The sequence below is a fragment of the Leptodactylus fuscus genome, chromosome 3, assembly GCF_031893055.1.
Source record: "Leptodactylus fuscus isolate aLepFus1 chromosome 3, aLepFus1.hap2, whole genome shotgun sequence".
NCBI lineage: Eukaryota > Metazoa > Chordata > Amphibia > Anura > Leptodactylidae > Leptodactylus > Leptodactylus fuscus.
Window position 1 is genome coordinate 45,913,266 of NC_134267.1, and position 22,449 is coordinate 45,935,714.

At 41.3% G+C, this 22,449-nt stretch overlaps 1 protein-coding gene across 3 annotated transcripts in view; it reads right to left on the bottom strand.

Moving 5' to 3' along the window:
• Window positions 1-22,449, bottom strand: part of UTRN (utrophin) — a 497,025-nt gene that overhangs the window by 405,090 nt on the left and 69,486 nt on the right. For all 3 annotated transcript variants that reach the window (XM_075267488.1, XM_075267486.1, XM_075267487.1), the window contains 6 exons: window positions 15,132-15,224; window positions 12,782-12,859; window positions 11,775-11,867; window positions 10,649-10,824; window positions 8,856-8,971; window positions 3,819-3,982 (listed from right to left, as the gene is read on the bottom strand). In XM_075267488.1, coding sequence (XP_075123589.1) covers window positions 3,819-3,982; window positions 8,856-8,971; window positions 10,649-10,824; window positions 11,775-11,867; window positions 12,782-12,859; window positions 15,132-15,224 — 720 coding nt within the window. The remainder of the gene's footprint in view (window positions 1-3,818; window positions 3,983-8,855; window positions 8,972-10,648; window positions 10,825-11,774; window positions 11,868-12,781; window positions 12,860-15,131; window positions 15,225-22,449) is intronic.

Genomic DNA, 22,449 nt, shown 5'->3' on the forward strand with positions numbered 1-22,449 from the left:
TACACAATGATGTGCTGTGTTCCTTCCTGGTACACTGTTCAGGGGTGTCTGCAGCTTCTCACAGTCCCAGCAGCTCTACAGAAATGAGTGTAAGGAGAGTTTATCTACTTCCACTTACTTCTGACTAGCTGCTTGAGTTGTTGCTGATAAGATGTTAGTCCTAGAAAGGAGGCAGCTTTCCTGATTGTGCTCAGATATATTAGCAGCACAAAAACTGATAGGTTTCTGTATTCTGGTGTCTATCGATGATGCCCCAATAGAGACATGCAACTGCTGCATCCAATCTCTGGACACAATGGTGACCTGAGTGACGTAGACAGGTCACTGCTATAAATGATGACTGGCTGCAGCAGCCCCATGTCAGGATGCCATCACTGGAGGCTATTCTACAGATATCAGAAGAGAGGAAACTGTAAGATACAACTTCCTATCTTGTCTTATTCTAAGCAGTGTTTACATTCTTTAGACAAGTAAAGGAAAATCTAAGAATAAAAGTCACACATAGGCTAAGAGAAGAGCATGATGCGGTGTGCTCTCCAAGCACAATCCACAAGAGTACTGCGTGCCTCACGAAGCAGGATAGACCAGGCCAAACATGGTGGCCCACTTCCCATTCTGGTCAGCCCTGCCAGTCATCAATATACAACAGTTTAAGGTGATTCTCCGTAATTTAATCTGTAAAAATAATACAGAACAAGATCTCGCCACTTATATATTATTCCAAACTTTACAAATGAACAGAAAGACTCATTTCTAAGAAATGTTCCCATACTGTAATTATAAAGACAGCAGGAGATCAGTCTGCGGAGGATTAACCAAGCACGAGGAGTAAAATGAGCTGAAAATGAGGATTAAGGGAGAAGAGGTTGTTTGAAGTTTAAGGAAACAAGCAAAAGAACAAAAGTAAAAAATGACAATCCTGAAAAATGTACACTCACCGGCCACTTTATTAGGTACACCTGTCCAACTGCTCGTTAACACTTAATTTCTAATCAGCCAATCACATGGCGGCAACTCAGTGCATTTAGGCATGTAGACATGGTCAAAACAATCTCCTGCAGTTCAAACCGAGCATCAGTATGGGGAAGAAAGGTGATTTGAGTGCCTTTGAACGTGGCATGGTTGTTGGTGCCAGAAGGGCTGGTCTGAGTATTTCAGAAACTGCTGATCTACTGGGATTTTCACGCACAACCATCTCTAGGGTTTACAGAGAATGGTCCGAAAAAGAAAAAACATCCAGTGAGCGGCAGTTCTGTGGGCGGAAATGCGTTGTTGATGCCAGAGGTCAGAGGAGAATGGCCAGACTGGTTCGAGCTGATACAAAGGCAACAGTGACTCAAATTGCCACCCGTTACAACCAAGGGAGCCAGAAGAGCATCTCTGAATGCACAGTACGTCAAACTTTGAGGCAGATGGGCTACAGCAGCAGAAGACCACACCGGGTGCCACTCCTTTCAGCTAAGAACAGGAAACTGAGGCTACAATTTGCACAAGCTCATCGAAATTGGACAATTGAAGATTGGAAAAACGTTGCCTGGTCTGATGAGTCTCGATTTCTGCTGCGACATTCGGATGGTAGGGTCAGAATTTGGCGTCAACAACATGAAAGCATGGATCCATCCTGCCTTGTATCAACGGTTCAGGCTGGTGGTGGTGGTGTCATGGTGTGGGGAATATTTTCTTGGCACTCTTTGGGCCCCTTGGTACCAATTGAGCATCGTTGCAACGCCAAAGCCTACCTGAGTATTGTTGCTGACCATGTCCATCCCTTTATGACCACAATGTACCCAACATCTGATGGCTACTTTCAGCAGGATAATGCGCCATGTCATAAAGCTGGAATCATCTCAGACTGGTTTCTTGAACATGACAATGAGTTCACTGTACTCCAATGGCCTCCACAGTCACCAGATCTCAATCCAATAGAGCATCTTTGGGATGTGGTGGAACGGGAGATTCGCATCATGGATGTGCAGCCGACAAATCTGCGGCAACTGTGTGATGCCATCATGTCAATATGGACCAAAATCTCTGAGGAATGCTTCCAGCACCTTGTTGAATCTATGCCACGAAGAATTGAGGCAGTTCTGAAGGCAAAAGGGGGTCCAACCCATTACTAGCATGGTGTACCTAATAAAGTGGCCGGTGAGTGTATATTTGTATTAGGATTGAGCATATGATAATGGGTTGGGAACTAATTTCTAACACTGCTTAACCCCTTCATAAACTGCACCCATCTTTCACATACTATGGACGCAAACATTTTGTGTGATTGTGAAAAGTTTTCAAAGTTCATGGCTGTCAGCCATTTCTCCGGACTCTCCCATACATATGCATGCTGATGTGAATGGGGAGAGGAGAGTAACCCACTGCCAGACACCTCTGTGAGAACAAGGGATTTGACAAGCTGAAATCTAGAAATCTATCACGTGCCCCCCATCGTCTGTGGTTCCCCATACCACCATACACATACAATAGCTTTTCACTCCTGACGAAATTGACAATTTTTTTCCTCTGATGTGTATAGATACTGCAACTCAAGCGCAACTTCTTTTTTTTAACCCATTATATACAAAAAAATGTCTCTTTGGGAAAAAACTGACCCCATATATAGAGTGATTAGGCAAAATGAACTGGATTGATGTGGGCAATACAGAACAATGGATGCAAAAAATCTGTTCCTGCATTCCAGATGTGGCCATTAGGATGGAACAAGCAGGGAGGATCCTGCAGTACCTATAAGCACATTGTCACAGGGTATCGACTTCAGATTATCACTTTTCCCAACCCTTTTCACAAAAAATAAAACTTTAGTGGAACATAAATTGCTGAATGAAGAGATTAGATACCTGTTGCATATCCCTGCCTAGAACTGTAATACATCGCAACTTGCACAGAAGCAGAATATGAAGCTGATATAACCAAAAGTGCAAAAGTGACAATGGCATATTTTATGTTAACAATTTATTTTGTGCTGTCTTTCTGGAAAGCGGGGGGTTACAGAGGAATTCTCACTTTAACATAGTTGCCAACTGCCTCAAACCAGGTTTGGGCATGTTTTGTATTATACCTGTTGGAAACTGGGGGCCCTAACTTTTAGGTAGTCCCAGAGTGGTATGGGATGGTTCAGAAGCAAGACTTAGGCCTGGTTCACATCTGTGTTCGGTATTCCATTCAGGTACTCTGCTTGCGGACCCCCCGAATAGAATACCAACCGCCTTAAAAAGCGGCGAGCAATGAAACCACACAGACCGCATAGACTATAATGGGGTCCATGCATTTTCCGTGCGGTGTCTGCATGAATCAAGTGGAGAGAAAAGTGCTGCTTGAATGAATTTTCTCTTTGCATGATTTGTGCGGACATCCATGCAGAAAACACACGGACCCCATTATAGTCTATGGGGTCTGTGTTCTTTCATTGCACACAGATTTTTAATGCTTTCGGTATTTTGTTTGTCGGGGTCCCCAAGTGGATTCCCAGAATGGAATACCGAACACAGATGTGAACCTTAATTTACCAATTTTGACAAGTACAGAGAAATTTGGGTCTGCTTGAAACCCCCTTTTTGAGGAGGGGGAGCTTGTGAGAGTGGCTTCAGCTAAGGTAGACCATGCAGTACAAGGACACCCATGCATTTGAAAGGCCGGGATGTAATGTTACATATCCACTGCAATGACCACTGCCACAGGAATGCCTGTCTAGAGGCAATCTCCTCAGCGATGACAACTAATCGGCAGCTTCACTAAACCCTCAAGCGTTTCATTTACATGGATTAGATTGTTATTAATGAAATTAATATTTAATTACTATCATATACCTGCTGCTTAGTGAAAGGCATATCTTCACACGCTCCCTTGTATCTTCTAGGAAGAGTCTCCACTTCTCGAATGTCATCCATTGTAACTTCATGAGGAAGGACTTCAAACAGCGACGTTAAGTACATCAGTATTGACTTCTTGTCAGGCAATTGGACAGCCACATCTGTAACGAAATATCAATAAAGGAGCCATGAGAAAAGCTGACCATAACACCTAGCTACTTGCAGGGCCCGCGCCATTTGTTCGGTACCGAAGTGTACAGTGTGTAGTTGTATGGAGCAATACCCCTTCAACCAGCTTATTGGTGGCCCCCTCCGGTCTAATATTCATTGTTAACCCTAAGAATAAGCTATTACTATCTTACTCGTGGAAAAGCCTTTAAGGCCGGGGGCCAACATGGTGTAAACACCACAAAACAACAGCGTTTTACAGTCTCTGCAAGGTGGATACGATACCAACGAATACCATCCACACATTGAAGAAAAATACGCACCGTAGAAATGCTGTGATTTCCAAAACCATTGCATTTTTGGAAATTACAGAATGTCATACCTATGGACAAGCCAGTGGTTTCACTATAGGTATAACTGAAGCAGAAAGTCCAAAGAGGAAAACTGCAGACCTTCTGTGAAAAGCACTGTGGGAAAAACTGTGATGCTTTTCCACTATGATTTTTTTCCTGCAGCGCCTTAAGGCTGAAGCCCCACGTTGCGAAAATGAAGCGATTTACAGTACCTGCAAATATAAATGGGATTCTGGCTAATCCCATCCACACATTGCAGAAAATCTTCAGAAAAAGTTCATTTTCAAAATTATACCTGTGAAAATGCTGGCGATTTCCGTGCAGGTATAATATGGGCAGAAAGTCCGCCACGTGGCCACCAAAGCTTATACCATGTGGGGCCCCAGGCCTAAGAGTAAATTCTCACACAGAGATAGTTTGCAGAACTTTCTCATTTATCTCAATAGAATTTGTAGAAATCCATGTGTTTGCTGCCAAAATAACAATATTTAGATGAATGAAACAGAATTTTAGTCGCAGAAATTTCTGTAATCAAATCTGCCATGTGTGAGTCAATATATAATAAAGCAACGACGACGTGCCTGAAAATTCAAGGCTGAGCATGCAATTTCTCTCTCTTTATTCACCCCAATGTTTCTGAAGAACAGGAAAATGCATTAAGTTGACATATCTGACGGGAGGCAATAACATACTATGTTAAGTTGTATCCTGTATATTTTGCTATAAGAGAAATAAATCAACATGACATTTATTGAAGGCATGCATTAAAACCAGACGGACCAGATTATGTATGTACCTGGCAGAAAAGGTTACAAGAGAACAGAATATTCCGGCCAAATAGTACTCGGCTGTCATTTTTTTTTCATGTCAAATGAAAAATCAAACTTGTAGTCAAAGTTAATCTATGTAAGAAAGTGACTCCTTACAATGATGTTCTAGCGGAATGTAATAGATAAAAATAGTTCTGGTGGTTTTTGGCCTAAGTAGGGTTAATATTTCTAGCAAGTTGTTCAGCAAATGTTGAAAAAAAAAATACTAGTTCCTTATAGATCTTACATAGTACCTAAGCTGTACTTCAATATACAGTACTTATAGTCCCTGAACCATGTCCGCCATGCCCAATACATGGGTACAGCTACATGGCAACATGTATTTGTAAAACGTAATATTGTAATGTTGTGCAGCCACATCACATAAAATGACAGTGAAAGAGCTTAAGCGGTGACCCACAGGGAGAAACAACCATGGTTCGGAAAGACGTTGAAATTCCAGCTCTGCTATATTTCTGAGCAGTTACATTTACCAACATTAGATGCAACTGGCAAGGCCACATTTGCCATACCCATTGCATTAAAAGCACCATAGCCTGAATTCTTACAGGAGTTGGACCAAGATTTGTAGTTTCCGTTATGTCTTAAACCGCTATACTTGACTATCTCTGGCACTTCCAAAGAGAATGAATGGAGTGGCACTCTGCATACTTGGCCAGGCACTCCATCAGGATGGACAACAGAACCCAAATTCTTGGTATTGGTGGGGGGGGGGGAGGGGGGGTCACAACAGTTGGAAGGTATCGATAGAGGATAATTTAAAATCTCAAAGGCCCAATAAAGGAAGGTTTGACAATCCTGGTAGAGAAAAGAGGATGGCTGCTGTTCCAGAACGGGCCTCAGACTATAAGGAATGGGGCCCACATGACAGGAGGATCAGGGACTGAAGGGGTTAAGGTTCGGGCGTGTAAGAGCAAGAAAAAAGTGGGCGGAGACCAAGGGGTTAAATACTGGTGGTGGGGTTAAAAGTGGGTTAGTCTGACGGTTACAGCGGCGTCCCGCCCGCCCTCCCCTTTTTTGGTTGTTTTGTGTCACGATGTTTGGGTTGCGGGGGTGAGGTAGGGAGAGGCCTATGTGGTGCTCTGTAGGATCTCATCATAGGTATGATGATCCGGTTGTGGAGTAGTAGGGCCTGGGGGAAGTCCCCCACTTAGACCATGGTTGAGACTTCAGGCCTTGGAGGTTGTATGGTTACACGAGGTGGGGGTTTTGCGCCTGGGTAACGGGTTGGGGGAGCTTCTCCCCCTTTTCAGGGAAGTTATTGCACTTTAAGGGTTAGTCGTTTATTGGGTTATTTATGCTAGCTTGGGTATGCTATGTATGTAATAAGTTGTATTTATCCGTACCACCCCCTCCTCATGGTGGTAATGTGTTTACATGTTAATGTTTGGTTGTACTGTTGATAAATCGGCCTAAGCGGGCAGTTTTAAATCCAGCATGTGTCCTAGTCATTATTTGAAAAGGGGCTGGAGATTTGGGGGGGGGGGGTGGTAAGTACGAGGGTTATAGGAAAGGTTGACACTAGAAGACCAGTATTCCTCCTCCTCGCGTCAAGCCAGTTGTCATACAGCCAGATACAGGACAGTGAGGAAGGAGAAGGAGGTGAATATCCCGAGACACAGATTAAAGACTTATTATATTTATCTCAGCTTTGATTGCCGTTTGATACAAAATAGGACCAAAGGAAAGGAGAATCACGGAGAAAAAGCTGTCTTTTCCAGTAACTGAGCAGAATGATAGAAATACCAGCACAGATATGAAAGTAGCCTTAGGTTGTCAAGTAAGTGCTGTACATGATCCAAAGAGAATAAGCCTTTGTGAGAGGAGAAACTTAAGGTTACAGCTAAGCACAGGCACAAAGACATTTCTATGACCTGACAAAAGTTATGACAACTTAAATGTAAACACCATAAGAAGTTTCTCGGGTAGAACCTCAGACTTTCTTACCTAATTGCCTAATTTGACAAGTTTTATGATGGCTCTTACATTGCACCTCCTATCCCTAGCATTAGAACCTAGAGGGGATGAACCATTCCAAACTATTGACTTGTCGATCACATGTAAAACACGTGCTTATAGCCAGACAGCATGCACACAGTGACACGAATGTTACAGTTCTTGTATGTCTCACTGACTTGTACTGTGAATAGACAAAAACTAATTGGCAAGAGGCAATCTCTGTTGAGGAATCTCTGTAGATGTTCATTAGCCATGACCGAACAGAAGCGTAACTAAAATAAGCCCTGCTAGAAAGCTATTTCCGGCTACGTTAGACATTAAATACCAGCGGGATTCTCTCTGGGGCATTACGTGACATGTGCTCTTTAAGGCTATATATATTCCCTTGGTGCAGCCAGTGTGGAAAGAGTTGTGATTTCTGATGTAACACAACAGGAGCAAAACACAACCGTGCTCTTCTTATTCACAAGAAGGGAAACTATTCATTACATGGTCAAGGATATACCGCTGACCATATACATGGTGGTCTTGGCCACTTCGCAGCAGTTTTCAAACCGCGGCATTTACGTTGTGGATTATTTTCTGCAATATGTGGATGAGATCAGGCAGAATGCACTTTTGCATTGACGGGAAAATACAGTAGTTTTCACCACGGCCGAATTGCAGCGCTTACGCTATGTGGGGCTTCAGCCTTAGGGTGAGTTCACACTGAGTATACGCCAGCTTATTCTGAACGTAAAACACGTTCAGAATCAGCGGCGTATAAAGCAGTTCCCATTCATTTCTATGGGAGCCGGCATACGAGCGCTCCTCATAGAAATGAATGGGAAGTGCTCGCGTGTACGACTCGGCATGAGCAGAGCTAGCCGTACACGCGGGCACTTTCCATTCACTTCAATGGGAGTGCTCGTAGTGAAAAAAGCAGCCCATTCATTTCTATGGGGAGCGCTCGTATGCCGGCTCCCATAGAAATGAATGGGAACTGCTTTATACGCCGCTGATTCTGAACGTGTTTTAGGTTCAGAATAAGCTGGTGTATACTCAGTGTGAACTCACCCTTAATGTGCAGGTTCAGGTTCTGGTCCAGGACTGGAACCAAAAATAGAAGAAATCTCAACATTCACTTTACAATTTTACTCATGGTTTGGCTAACATCTGCTTAAAAAAATGTAGCATAGCTTCAGCATGTGAACAAGGGCTAACAATAGACATGAGATTATTATATTATAGACAGTATATAATAATCATCATGTCTTTTATACTGTTGGTTCATCTGGTTGAAATAAATTTAGAACTAGAATTTTGCCTCAGTTGCAAGTAATAATATCCAGGCATTCTGTGACATGGATAAATCTCTGCAAACATTCATATTGGGGATAAATCTTCTTATGTATGTCCAGTATGTCTCCAGAGGGTAAGTTGGACTGATTCTTGTATAAAGATGAGGTACACTTTAAGACTCCGATAATCATAAGCAGAAACCCCTATAAGCCTCCTTGTGCCTGCCTGTTCACTTTCTCCTTTGACATTCTTTTCTATATCTGTCACACTGTAGATAAAGCTAATCCAGCTGCTTTCTATAACAGTACTGCTACAAAAATGGTTTTTACAAAGGCCCTACAGTATACTTTATAGCTATTAACACATTCCTGACCAGACAATTGCAAAAAAAAAAAAAAAAGCTTTAAATCGTGCAAATGAAATATACAATATGACAGCGTTACCTTCTGGGTCCAGAAGCTTTTCGATTCCCAAGTGGTTTTTGGCAGTGGTGAAAGCATGCTCAAGCCTTTCAAGCGGAGAGAGTTTGGTAACGTTTTCCCAGTTAAACAGGTTTGGTCTGAAAAAGAAATATATTCAGTTCTTATGACAGAAATCAATGAATATTCTTACGAGAAGACAACACAATGGGAGATGTGCATCTCTGATAAGCAAGGATGAATAGTACATAAAAAGTGCATGACAAGTAGTCAGATCAATGCAAGTTCCAAAGCAACTCTATAACAAATAATTCATAAGTGAGGAGGGGGGGGGGGGTAATTAGAATTAGCGCAAACCCAGAAACACTATATTCCGAGATGTTTCGTGCCAACTAAACAGGATCCACTTACTTAGAATATCAATAATTGTGCTAACACTGTCTGCTTATGGGCAGAGAGGATGTGCGGCCCTTATTTACAGGGCACCCTCTGCACCCCCATTGAACATGGCCCAGGTCCATTTCAAATAAAATAACCAGGGCTGTGGAGTCAGTCAACTCCAACAACTCTATTTTCACACAGTCCGACTCAGACTCTGACAACCACTCTGACACCTTCATAAATAGGTTTCAGCCATGGTCAGATAGAATAAATATCCTCTAAGGGAGCATTCACACTACCATCGGTGTCCAACAGCTAGTGTCCACTGCTAATGTCCGTTCAAAATCTTGTGCGGACATTAGCAGCGGACACTAGCTGTGTCCGTGACATTTTGCATTGATTTAAATGCCGATCGGGTGCGTTCTTTTACAGTCCGTGCCTGTCCTTAACTGTCCGTAGGAAAAACCTACATGTCGGGTTTTGCTGTCCGCTTGTAAAGTCGGACATCTTTGGGAACGGACAGTTAAGGAAAGGCACGGACTGTAAAAGAACGCACCCGATGTCCATTTAAATCAATGCAAAATGTCACGGACACAGCTAGTGTCCACTGCAAGATTTTGAACAGACATTAGCAGCGGACACTATCTGTCAGACATCGACAGTAGTGTGAACGCCCCCTAATTCCTTTAAAAAAAATAGTGATTGTATTTCTAGTAAATATGCTGCAGACCATACTATACTATCTAGTACTATCTAATTAATTATACTATATCAATAATTATATTACATCATTTAAAATCAATAATCATTTTATGCTATTTTTTGAAGCTATAACTTTTTTTTTATCTTTAACATGGGCCATGACTCCGACTTAACAGTCCTGAAAATGACAACTTTATTTTTAAATATATATGAAGACAAGTGTAAATTGTAATATTTTAGTCATTCCAGAGATAAAATCTGAGTACTCCAGTGATCCGTGTACAGCTGCAGACCATAGAAGTGTACAGAGAGTGGAATGGTAGAACAAGGAGGGAGCACTGGCAGAAAGAGAGGCAGAGACATACAGTATATAGACACTGCTGCTGCTTCTAGTAAGTACTTTACTACCTTCTCAGTCTTGGATTCACAGCTTGAGCTGTAATGACAGTTGCACTGGTGAATAAGGTTTGTTTGTGTGCTTTATTTTAAAACATTTCATATACTTATTTTACTTCAAATTCTTGGACAACCCTATGGAGGGCTCACTTAAATAGATGGAAAAAACAACAATCTTCCATTTCTTATATAAAATAATATTCTTAGGCTTTAAACCAGCTACAGATTCAATACAAACTTTTTGATTCAATTTATATCAGCAAATGTCCCTTGTCACAAAGTAAAGTAAAGTAAAGTAATGGATTTAAAACTAAAACTTCCAAAGAAGTGTCACCTACTTGTGCCTATGCAGCAGAGCGTTGAACGCCAGGCCATCTGTCCAACTGGTGGTGAAATTTAACACGTTGACTTCTTGATTATACGGCCTTGTCGACTGTCTGATCCAGCTCAAGAGAATCTTCTCGCTGTTTGTCTGCTGCAGGTCTGACATAATGGCCTTCATAACATCTTTCACCTGGCAATTGAACAGTAAGTGCAGTTAATAATAAATTTACCGGGACACCCATCAAGAGATTATTTCTTCCTTCGTTGGAAATCAGAAGAACTAATGGCCAAGCCTAGAATACATGAAGGAACTAGGGTCTCCTTAGGAGTTTAGCCTATTCTAAGGTCTAACATATTCAGCATGTCAGCAAGCAGATTTAAGAGGATTGCACCATTTATTTCTATTATTTTGTGCTTAGCAAAAATCTAAAATTGGAGCCCACTATAAAATTTAGCTTGTCTGAAGGAAGAAATAATGAGATACTGTACGTCAATGTTCTCCCACAGATTTTTTGGTGTGTAAAGTCTGGACTGTCGCAGTCTAGAACTGAATGGTTGAACTTTTGCCCTGAACAGCTGAAAGTTTCTATTTAGACGTGAGGTTTTCTATCTTCCATAAGATAGGGTTAGTGACCAGGGATTCAGTAAAGTTTGGATAGCTAAAAGACAACAAATGGTTCAATAAATAGAAAAAGGAAAAAACACGTTTATAAGTAAAAACTATTACCCTATTAGTCACGTGGAGACTTTTCTCTCCGCATATTCCGTGCGGATACCACGCAGAAAACACGCCTTAATGTTACCCTCAATAATTTGTCCTTAACAATATTCTACTATAAGATGTAATAACACGATAACAGTGTATTCAATGCACACAGAAGAAAACAGCCATCCAATAATGAAATAATTCTGACACAGAACATCTGTATGAGATTTGTATGTTCTTTCTGTGTTTGTGTGGGTTTTCTCCAGGTACCTTGACTTCCTCCCACACTCCAAAAACATAGAGATAGTTCAATAAGTCCTGGTATAAAATTGGTTTTGATTTATTACAATCTCCATAGAGCGCGGCAGAATAACTTTACTCAATATAAACAAGACGAAGTAAATGAAAAAAAATCCCAAGACTCAGCGTTTTACCTGCCAATGAAGAATGATGCTCCATATTAAACCAAGGGTGAGCTTGTGGTTTCCATCAACAATATCTGTACCTCCAATGTTCACTAACTCCACCTGAAGAAACACGCAGGAAAGGTTAGTTAAGGTTATAACAAGTGTAGCATTACACTTTCCTAATGTCCTAACTATATATTACTATATAAGGCCAGAGCCATACGTGGTATAGTTGCAATTGATTATCCAGCAACAGAATCACCGGGGCTACCCCACTGAGATATACAGTAGGTGTAATGGATGGGATTTAAACAAATCCCGACCATACACTGCTCACAAAAAACCTGCAGTAGGTCAATTTTTTTTGCTGCCGGTTTGATGCAATTTTCAATCTTTGCAGTGCAAAATTATGGGAAAAAGGGCAACACGGTGGCTCAGTGGCTAGCACTGCAGCACTGGAGTCCTGGGTTCGAATCCTGCCAAGGGCAACATCTGCAAGGAGTTTGTATGTTCTCCCCATGTTTGTGTAGATTTTCTCCCATACTCCAAAGACATACTGATAGGGAAAAATGTACATTGTCTGCCCTATATGGTGCTCACAATCTACATAAAAAAAAGAAACTATGGGAAAAATGACAGGGTTTCTGCTAGTATAATAGACATGCTGCGATTTTTAAAAACACAAGACTTTTTGAAACTGCAGCTTTTCAGCAGCAGCGGCAAAAACGCTACTTTTACGCAACATGGGGCTTTAGTCTTACAATACAAAAATTAAAAGCTGTGCAGTCTGGTATTGTAATTTATGTCCATTCAAGTGAATGGGGCTGGGCTGCAATACCACACACAGACCATGGGAACACAGCCCAGACAACTCCTTTAATTGTTTTTCCGGATCTGTAATACATTACTATTTAAAATTAAGCAAAACAACAAAAGAAACGAAAAAAAATAAAACTCCCGGAAATATCTGTAATAAAAACAAGCAAATGTGTCTGAACCTCTAAAAGTACATAAAACATTAAAGAAAAACTTACATTGTTTTGATGTAAAATTTGCAGCACTCTGTTGACATTATTTAGAGCATGAACTCTTGTCGATCCCCGTTCCTTTGGCTAGAATCAGAGAAGGAAAGAAAATTCAGTCGGCCACATATTTTTCAGTATAGTTTATACAAACAGTCCAGTCATATTAATGGGACCACCGCCTACTTTTGACGTCAACGTTGTATGTTGTATGTAACTCTGTGTTTTCTATAACCAATGTTAGAAGGCACGTGTCATCAGCCATCTGGGTGCGCTCATCATTGTGGAAGGCACGATGGATCAACACAAGTATGCATCTATCCTTGCAGACCATGTTCACCCCTACTTGCGAATTGTTTTTCTTCAGGATGATGGCATCTAGCAGCAGGACAATGCGACGTGTCATAAAGCTCGCAGTGTACGTGCGTAGTTCGAACAACACTAGGATGAGTTTACCGTACTCCCTTGACCAGCAAATTCCCCGGACTTGAACCCAATTGAGAATCTGTGGGACTACCTCAATCGGGTTGTTCGCGCCATGGACGCTCAACCACGTAACCTAGCGCAGCTGGCCACGGCACTGGAGTCGGCATGGCTCAACATCCCAGTGAACATCATTACAACATCCCCTCTCTTCCTGCACGTCTCGCAGCGGTCCGCTCTGCCAAAGGTGGTGATAGGTGGTTACATTAATGTAACTGGACTGTGTAATACAACATGTAAACAGGTAATCATCGGCAGACCGTCTTCTATACAGTAAGCACATTTATACAGTACCGTGAATGCGCTATAAAGTATTTTCTATCCCCCACATGACCCCTTTAACAGGAGTGAGCCTGGCTTTACCTTCAGTGCAGTTTTTGTAGCATGCTGCTTACCGTGAGACAGAATCAGTGCAGAAAATTCCATTGAAATCAATGGGAGGCTGAAAATCCGCTGTTTTAGGAGGCATTCATTCATCTGGCCTCATGTAATACCACAAGATTAGCCAACGGCAATGTTATTTGCTGGGGGTCTCAGAAGCCAGCGATATGTCTCTTACATTAGAAGGGATGTCTGTGATGAGACAATCTCTTTAAAGGTAACCTAAACCTACAACCTATTTTATGTCTATTACTAAGTCATTAAATGTTCATGTTTATGAGAGCTGCCCTGGAGCGGCCATTCGCCCTGGAGCTACCACTTCTTTAAATGTAGCCTCTTCACGTTCCCTCCAGTTTCGGAAGATAAAAGGAAACTGTAAATCTTTGGCATTTATGATCTCATATACTCCAGCATTTTATAAGAGCAGAAATACCGCCAATGAAAATATCAGTGTGTGCTTAAGAAAGGCAAACACACATATGCTAATGTACAGGAATTGCTAATATTTCTCTTTGATGACCGAGACTTCAGCCACTTTCATGTGAATCTTATCTGCTACCTCTCTGGGATAAAGTAATCCACATTCTGATAGTGTTGCTGCATCTGTATAACTATTAGAATGAGGAGACATGTTCTTACAGGAATATTCTGTGCTGGCAATACTGTACTTTGTATTGTATTTTATCTAACATTTATGATGCCTTTCCCGTTGATGGAATACAAGATTCCCTGGAGACATAATAAGTGATCGAGTCTCATATGGGAATAGCTAAGGAATTACATCATGTTCACTATGAAAGACATGGAGACTGTATCTCCAGCTCATTTGCATTGCACAGTGTTAAAATACCTGTAAGTATGGGTTATATGACATCCACAAGCTGTATAGCTAACCTTTACCATCCTCCATACACAGTAAGATGCATGCTTGGATTGGGTGAAAGCTATCTTTCAAGAAGGAAAGCCAGAGGAACTGTTCCCTGGCCATAACAACTGGTTATTAAGGGTTAGTGAAGCCAGACTAGGCCAACTTCCATGTAAAAACGTTTATGGTGATCACAGTGAAGACAGGGGACTAGGGTTGAGCCGATCTTGAATTTTCAGGATCGATTTTAAAATCAGATTTCCGATCATTTTTCATTCGAACCCGAATCTCGATCCCAATTCCGATCCCAATGCAAGTCAATGGGATTTTTTTATTAATCGGAGATCGGATTTTAAAAGCAATCCTATTCACTATACAGCATGGAATCTAACAATTGAACACTTTAAACTGAGATCTTGCCACTGTGGTGAGGGATTTGTGAGAGAGCTCTATGTAACTCTGTGTTCTCTATTACCATCCCATCTAATGCTGTGGTAGATGCAGCCACATGGTACAAATGTGCTACAAAAAGATAATATAATAAATGCCATACACAACACAACTACAAAGACACATGACTAAGGAGAACATTGCAAACTTTTTAAGATGGGTTCTACTAATTTTTGTGCTGACCAAAGAAGCTCCAGTGAGTCCTTCAAGCAAATCCAGAAGTTTTCTTCCATCTTTGAGGTCTACGAACAAGTCCTTGATTGGTACTTTTCCACTCTATATGGGATGAGAGAAAGAAATAATTCAATAGTTAATAATATTCTTGAAGCTTACAGTACACATTTTGGATCAGGTGAGATCCTTATCCATAGATTCTACAGATATCACATGATTGGAAACACGTACGATGATGTGTTTGGAGTGCACATCCTGTTTTGACTTTTAATTATTATTACTATTATTAATTATTAAAGATTATGTTTTTACGTGGTGGAGAAGCTGTGGCAACTTTTAGTCTCTATCCTCAGATCAGTGGTGGTCTCAGTCTCACCACCTCCACTGATCAGATGTTGAAGGTGTCACAATGCTTGGCTAAGGTCTGTTTCCCCTTCATTATTTGCCAGGAACAGCACTGCACTATTAGTAGCAACTATGTCTGTCCCATTCACTAAGGGCCCATTCACACAGAGGAATTTGGTGTGGAATTTCAGGGCTGAAAAAAAAATCTCCCATTTTCTGCTAGCAGAAAAAGGAACCCATAGAAGTCAATCGGACGCTTTTTTTTCCAGCCCTGAAATTCCACAACAAATTCCTCACCATTTTCCTCCATGTGAATGGACCCTTATACTGGACAACGTTCTATTAAATTGTAATACCGGGTACAGCCACTAGTACAGCATGGCGCTGTATCTGGCAAACAAAAAAGAGGATATTTTGTGCTTTTTAAAGGGGTATTCCCATAACTCTTGTTCTGCAGCCTGCAGGCTGTGTGCTCTCTTCACTTCCTGGATTTCTCGGCACATTGGTGGGTGGGTTTCACTTGCTCTGCTATCTGCTATGTTTGCAGTCAGTAATGAGGGATTGGTTGTAAATGCATTACCACAGTATAAACACTGTATTACATACAGATGTAACGGCCTCCTTATCTCAGCTCTTATCAGCCAAATTCAATTAAACTGGCTGATAAGTGGAAAAGCTGAAGATAGACAGCACAGTAATCCCAGAGCTCTCACCTCCCCACTCCCCTATCTGAGGAGCTCCATTGCTTGTCAGCCCCTCCCTCCCCCCTGAGAGCAGGCAGCTACCTTCACTTGGGAAATGAGCAGATAAGCCCAGTAGCCATAGAAACGCAGTGTCAACAATGAAGTGAATAAATTAAGATAGCATTTTTGATAAAGCAATGTATTTATTAAAAGTCTTAAATCCACATAAACTAGCAGTATAGATAGGATACTTTTCATGGGACAACCCCTTTAAGTCCTAGAAAACCCCTTTTAAAGATATAAATTATTCCTCTTCCGTGTCATTATAAAGCAAAAAAAAAATTATATTTAACTACAAGAACTATTCACCAAAGTCGCTTAATTTTTGCATTTTAGAAGCACTGGAGCAATAAAAGAATGGCTGTGAAGATGAGCATAGCTTTATGTGTTAAGAGATAGGGGAAATCAATCTGTCTTGAATTGAAAAACTGCTCAAGTGTTTCGGCTAGACAAAAAACTATATTCAAAAGCCCATTACATTTAGGAATGTAGTATGAGCACATTATCACTATTTGATGTTGCAGAACTTCCGGAAAAACTCCAAGAAAAAAAAAAAAAATTAAAACTTAAGATATCTGAACTGGTTAATTCATATCATCCTATCATAAAAAGGAAAAATATTCAGAAAAGCTATATAGCACATTCCTTTCCTAACCAGTTGTTTTTATTCAACATGGAAAGTGTATCATAACTATTCCACGGTTTCCATGCGCAGACAAAACTATTTCGAGACATTGAAACCACTTATAATCCCAGGCTCGGAAAGTTTAGACTGCAGTACCCAGGAACTAGAAATAAAATCAAGTGGTCTTAAGTTATACTTTTATTAAGCCCAAGTCAATGGTTGGGAGCCTTTTATATTCAACTTAAAAGTTATTTAAGAAAAAATACAATGTATCTACTTATAGTTGCACAACATGTCATAAAGAGAAACTCATAGACATACGACATATCTCCTGGAAGAAATTTAACTTAGGGGCTGGGCTCACATCTGCATTGGTGTTTCCAAACTAATAAACCATCCGTCGAAAAGAGCATAAAAACTGATAAGACCGGGTCATTAAAACCATCCGCAGTTGTGTGTTTGGAGCATTTCCGACACGTATCCACTGTTTTGGAAGGAGACAAGAATTTTTTGCAGAAAATTGAGTTCTATGGAAGGTGGACAAAAACGGATTCCCAACAGATAGGAATCTGTTTGTGCCCGTTTTACAATACACTTCTCCCTCTTCATTCTTCTGTGCTCATGCGGATCTAACAAAAACAGGCACTAAGGCCTCATTCGCATCTGCGTTCGCATTCAGTCCAGGGGAGTCCGCATGAGGACCTCCCAAACGGAATACAGAATGCAAACACAAGCGGTGTGCCAGTGAAAGCACACTGACCCCATAGACTATAATGGGGTCCGTGTGCTTGCCGCAAGATCTCCGTAGGGATCATGGGACAGGAAAGTAGTTCACAATCTACAGTTGTGTTCGGTATTCTGTTCAGGGGATCCCCATGAGGACTCACCCGGACAGAATACGAACGCTCATGTGAACGAAGGGTAACAAACACTTTTTTAATGGCTACCCACTGACGTATCCATCAAAAAAGACTGTGGCATGCGATTATGGAATATGTGACTATGGAATGCGATGTGCAACCGTCTATATGACAAATCCATTGGGTTTTTTTAGGGTCCATTCACACGGAGTAACGTGCCACGTGATGTGGCACGTATATGGCGTGTGAGACTATGCGCACCGTAAAAGCTCCCATTGATTTCAATGGGAGCCTGGATCGTATACGCGGCGTTATTTTGCGACTGTGATTTTGCAGACGCAAACTAACACCGCGTATACGATCCAGGCTCCCACAGAAATCAATGGGAGCTTTTACAGCGCGCATAGTCTCACATGCCGTATACGTGCCACATCACGCGGCACGTTACTCCGTGTGAATGGACCCTTAAACTGATTTGCGACAGGCAGATAGCAGGCGCATATGTGTCAATCTATAAACATCTCATCCAATAGACTTCATCTCCTCTACCTCTCCTGTGAAATGTGTTGTGATGAGTACGGATTCTTATCCATAACGCATCCACTTGGCTAGAACGGATTTTAAATGAGGATTTAAATACAGCTGTAAAGAAGGGTCTTACACAAGTCGACTGAGGCCTGGACTATCTTTTTCATGATTATTTTGACTTGCTGGAGCTACTAGGCACTGACGGGATTGAACGACTTAGGAGTGAGCTGAGCTGAAGTTTCATTCTCCCTGTAAAATGGGTCTAAAAAAGAATTCAAGTTGTAAATATAGGTGGAAGTGAAAATCTGGCAATGGATATTGATTCTGTAATTCTTATCCTTTTCCCTTCCAATACAAAATGCACTGAAAGCTCTATTAATAGCTGCAACATTTATGTGAAAAAGCAGAAGAGGTACAGCTCGCAGAGGGTACAGGATCTGCAAAAGTTAACTATTTATATCAGGTGACACTTTATGTAATAGATATCGGAAGCTCCTTCCATTCCTTCAGTTATTTCTTTATTATCTCTATAAATTTAGTACAGTTTAGATCATAAATTCGCTTTATACTTCAAGCCAGCCCTTTCATACAAATTCATATTTTTTTGCTTTTGTCAATTACAGTGATACCTTGTCAGAATGTACATTGTCATCAGAGAAAAAGAAAAATACCGTCACATGGTTGAGGATCGGCATAATGGACATTCTAGTGAAGCTTTGTTCTCAATTAATACCTTGTCCAAGCACGCCCAGAGGTTACCCAATAAACAAGCAAATGCTCATGTAAACAGCACATGTCCTGCAGACAAATGCAAACTGCATGGAGATGAGCAATCTTAACCACTGTCCCTATGCGATCATCGCTGCATGTAAAAGAGTGCCCACTGCCGATCGACTTGTTATATATAGTCAACATGTAAAAAGACCCTTATGTCTACAGCAAAACTGTAAAGCATGTAGGAAATTCAGTCACAATAGAAAAATACACAAAATACACAGATATGTGGTTGTCGCCCAATGCATTTCCACATTGTTATTATGCAACAACCTGGACGCACAATGCATCATAGATTATTATCTATAGGGAACTATCTTGCAAAAGGTGGCGCTAGAGAAAACTCTCCATTTTCACCAAGGAGTTTTTTGGGGTTTTTTGCATATTCTTTTTTGTGATATTTTATTAACAAAAACATCAATGACAAGAAATATCAAAATGTAATGATTAGATGGGAAAATTCACAATGGAACAAACTATAGTATGCAGAGTAGTATCCAATACTGCAACAGAATGCCTAAACTGGCTACAGGCATTCACTACCTGTCAAGAACAGCAACATGTGGGTTACTTCCATAGGACACATAGGGGATAAATGTCAGTTACTTTGGCCACTGCTCATTTTTGAGGAAACAATAAATTGGAAATGGTAAAAACTTAACCTAACCAAAATGAGTTTCCTTCTGGTTGGCAGTATTGGGGCACTGATAGGCCATTGGAATGTTGGTGAACCCAGACTAGGCAGTGAATAAAGCTATTACTAGTAGAGATGAGCGAACAATAAAATGTTCGAGATTCAATATTCGTTTCGAGTAGCCCCTCAATGTTCGACTACTCAAATCGAATATGGAACCCTATTATACACTATGGGGGGAAAATGCTCGTTTCAGGGGTAGGCAATATTCGATCAAACTATACTTACCAAGTCCACGAGTGAGGGTCGGGCTGGATCTTCCGAGAAGTCTTCTCCGTGCAGCGTCCCCGCGGTGTCTTCCGGCTCTTCATTCACTCTGCCAGGCATCGGGCCTGGGCAGAGCTGGCTGCGCATGCCCGCACTACAAGCGGACATGCGCAGTCGGCTCTGCCCAGGCCCGATGCCTGGCAGAGTGAATGAAGAGTCGGAAGATGCCGCAGGGAAGCTGCACGGAGAAGACTTCTAAAGGTAGGAGAAGAACCAGCGTTGATTGGCCGACTGTATAGCATTCAGCCAATCAATGCTGGTTCTGCATTGAACTTTTCCATTCGAATAGCGAGTGGTACTCGATGGAGTACGAGTATTTCGAATACCGTAGTATTCTATCGAATACCTACTCGATCGAATACTACTCGCTCATCTCTAATTACTAGTAACACAATGCATCGCCTACACTCGTCCTAGTTCATCTGTCCTCAGCTCACCAATTACAGTTGCCGAGGAATAATTCCATTATAGCTAATAATGCTGAAAAGTACAGTATTCCCTCTGTTTCCCTTAACGCACAACCTATAATCAGACTACATTAGACGGAACGTTCAGGTGGTTAGCGTTACATTTGTCTGCACATAAGCATCATCCTGCAGTTTAGGTTTAGTGTCTGTTTATGCCGTGCCTTGTTATATAGAAATTTCTATTCTCAGAACAAGATTAATAGAACTATATAGGACTAAGGTAATTCAGGGACAAACCACATTCAAGCTACTAATTTATGAAGCCTTCAAGTCCTGCTTAGTAATTTCCTTTGGCTAGCCTCATAAGTGAACTGTGGAACCACCATTATGGGTGCTGGAAGAAGAGCCATGGCTGACTATTCCTGGATTACACTTTCATTGGAAAGTAGCATGAAACACATAAAAGAAATAACAGAAATAACATAGATTTTTTTATGTTCCTGCTGTGTATTTGAAAAATGCTCCATATGTAAAGAAGCTTTTTAGTCTTAAATTGGGTTTTCGCATTTCTGCAAATATGAAATAAAGTAACATTTTAATTCTTCACATTTAACTCACTGTTTCTGTTCAGGTCCCCTACCAAATCTTTAGCTTAACAGTATGGCATCCATAGGGGCGGCGTGTCACATAAACAGACCGGCCAAGCACAATTCACTATGTTGATATTAGTATGGTAAAATCTGTAAAGCAGCAGCTCGGAATTGGTGGACCTATTTCTGTGGCACATACGGTCATGATACAAAATACAAGACTTCTATGGTTCTACATATTAGAACATAATATAAAATAATCTGGTCTTTAAAACTAGGTAAAGTACAAACAGATGAACAACAGGGTGTTATTATTTATTTCACAAAAACTAGGCCAAAATCCAGAGGCAGAAAGTGAAAATTGAAGTAAACCCTCTTACTGCTTTCATAGGAATAAAGAGGGCAAGTAACAGTTCGGGACTGCTAAACAAATGTCCTTAATTAATGGATCATTACCAAGTGTGATCACCTATATATAAGATAAAGTGTGGCAATTTACTGGTCTAGAGCATTCAGTTGTGTGCAAACAGAATGCAAAGGAGGATAGAAATCAGCAATGATCTAAGGCCCGGTTCACATCTGCCTTTGGGCTTTCATTGGAGAAGCCTGCTTGGGGACCCCCTCAACGGAAACCTATACACCGGGAAAAGCAGTTACCTGGGAAAACACTCGGACCCCATAGACTAATGGGATCCGTGTTGTTTCCGTTCAGTTTTCGCAAGAAACATGCAAAGAGAAAAGTGCTGCTTGTGACTTTCATGTGGAAGATGAGCGGAAACCACTTGGACCCCATTATAATCTATGGGGTCTGTGTGTTTTCCCAGGTAACCATTTTTCTATGCGTATAGGTTTCTGTTCGGGGTCCCCAAGCAGACTCCCCGAACGCAGATGTGAACCGGGCCTCAGAGAAGCCATTGTTGCTGCTCATCAAAAAAATTAAAATTGAAGTTCATGAGTCTACAAAGAGAAAGACTATTTACGAGTGAATGGTTGTCCCAGCAAATTCACCCCAAGGTTAGACAGTGCAATGCTACAGGCTTCAGTTAGCAGGTTAAAGGGATTCTATCATTAAAACGACATTCTTTCTCAATAACACGTAGGAATAGCCTTAAGAAAGGCTATTCTTCTCCTACCTTTAGATGTCTTCTCTGTGCAGCTGTTTGGTAGAAATCCCGATTTTCTTCGGTATGCAAATGAGTTCTCTTGCAGCACTGGGGGCGTTCCCAGCGCTCAAACAGCACTGGAGGTGTCCCCAATGCTGCAAAAGAAATCTCCAGCAACGCCTCTATCTTCTTGTGGAATGGCCTCCCCCGGCGTCTTCTTCCGGCACTGGCTTCGAACTTCATTCGGCTCTCCCGTCGGGCTTCGGGTAGAGCCAACTGCACATGCGCACAGCCATTTTATTGTGGTCGCTTACCACAGCTTACTGTGTAAGCGGCCACAAGAAAATGGCTGCTTACACCAGGCGGGCATGCGCAATCGGCTATGCTCGAG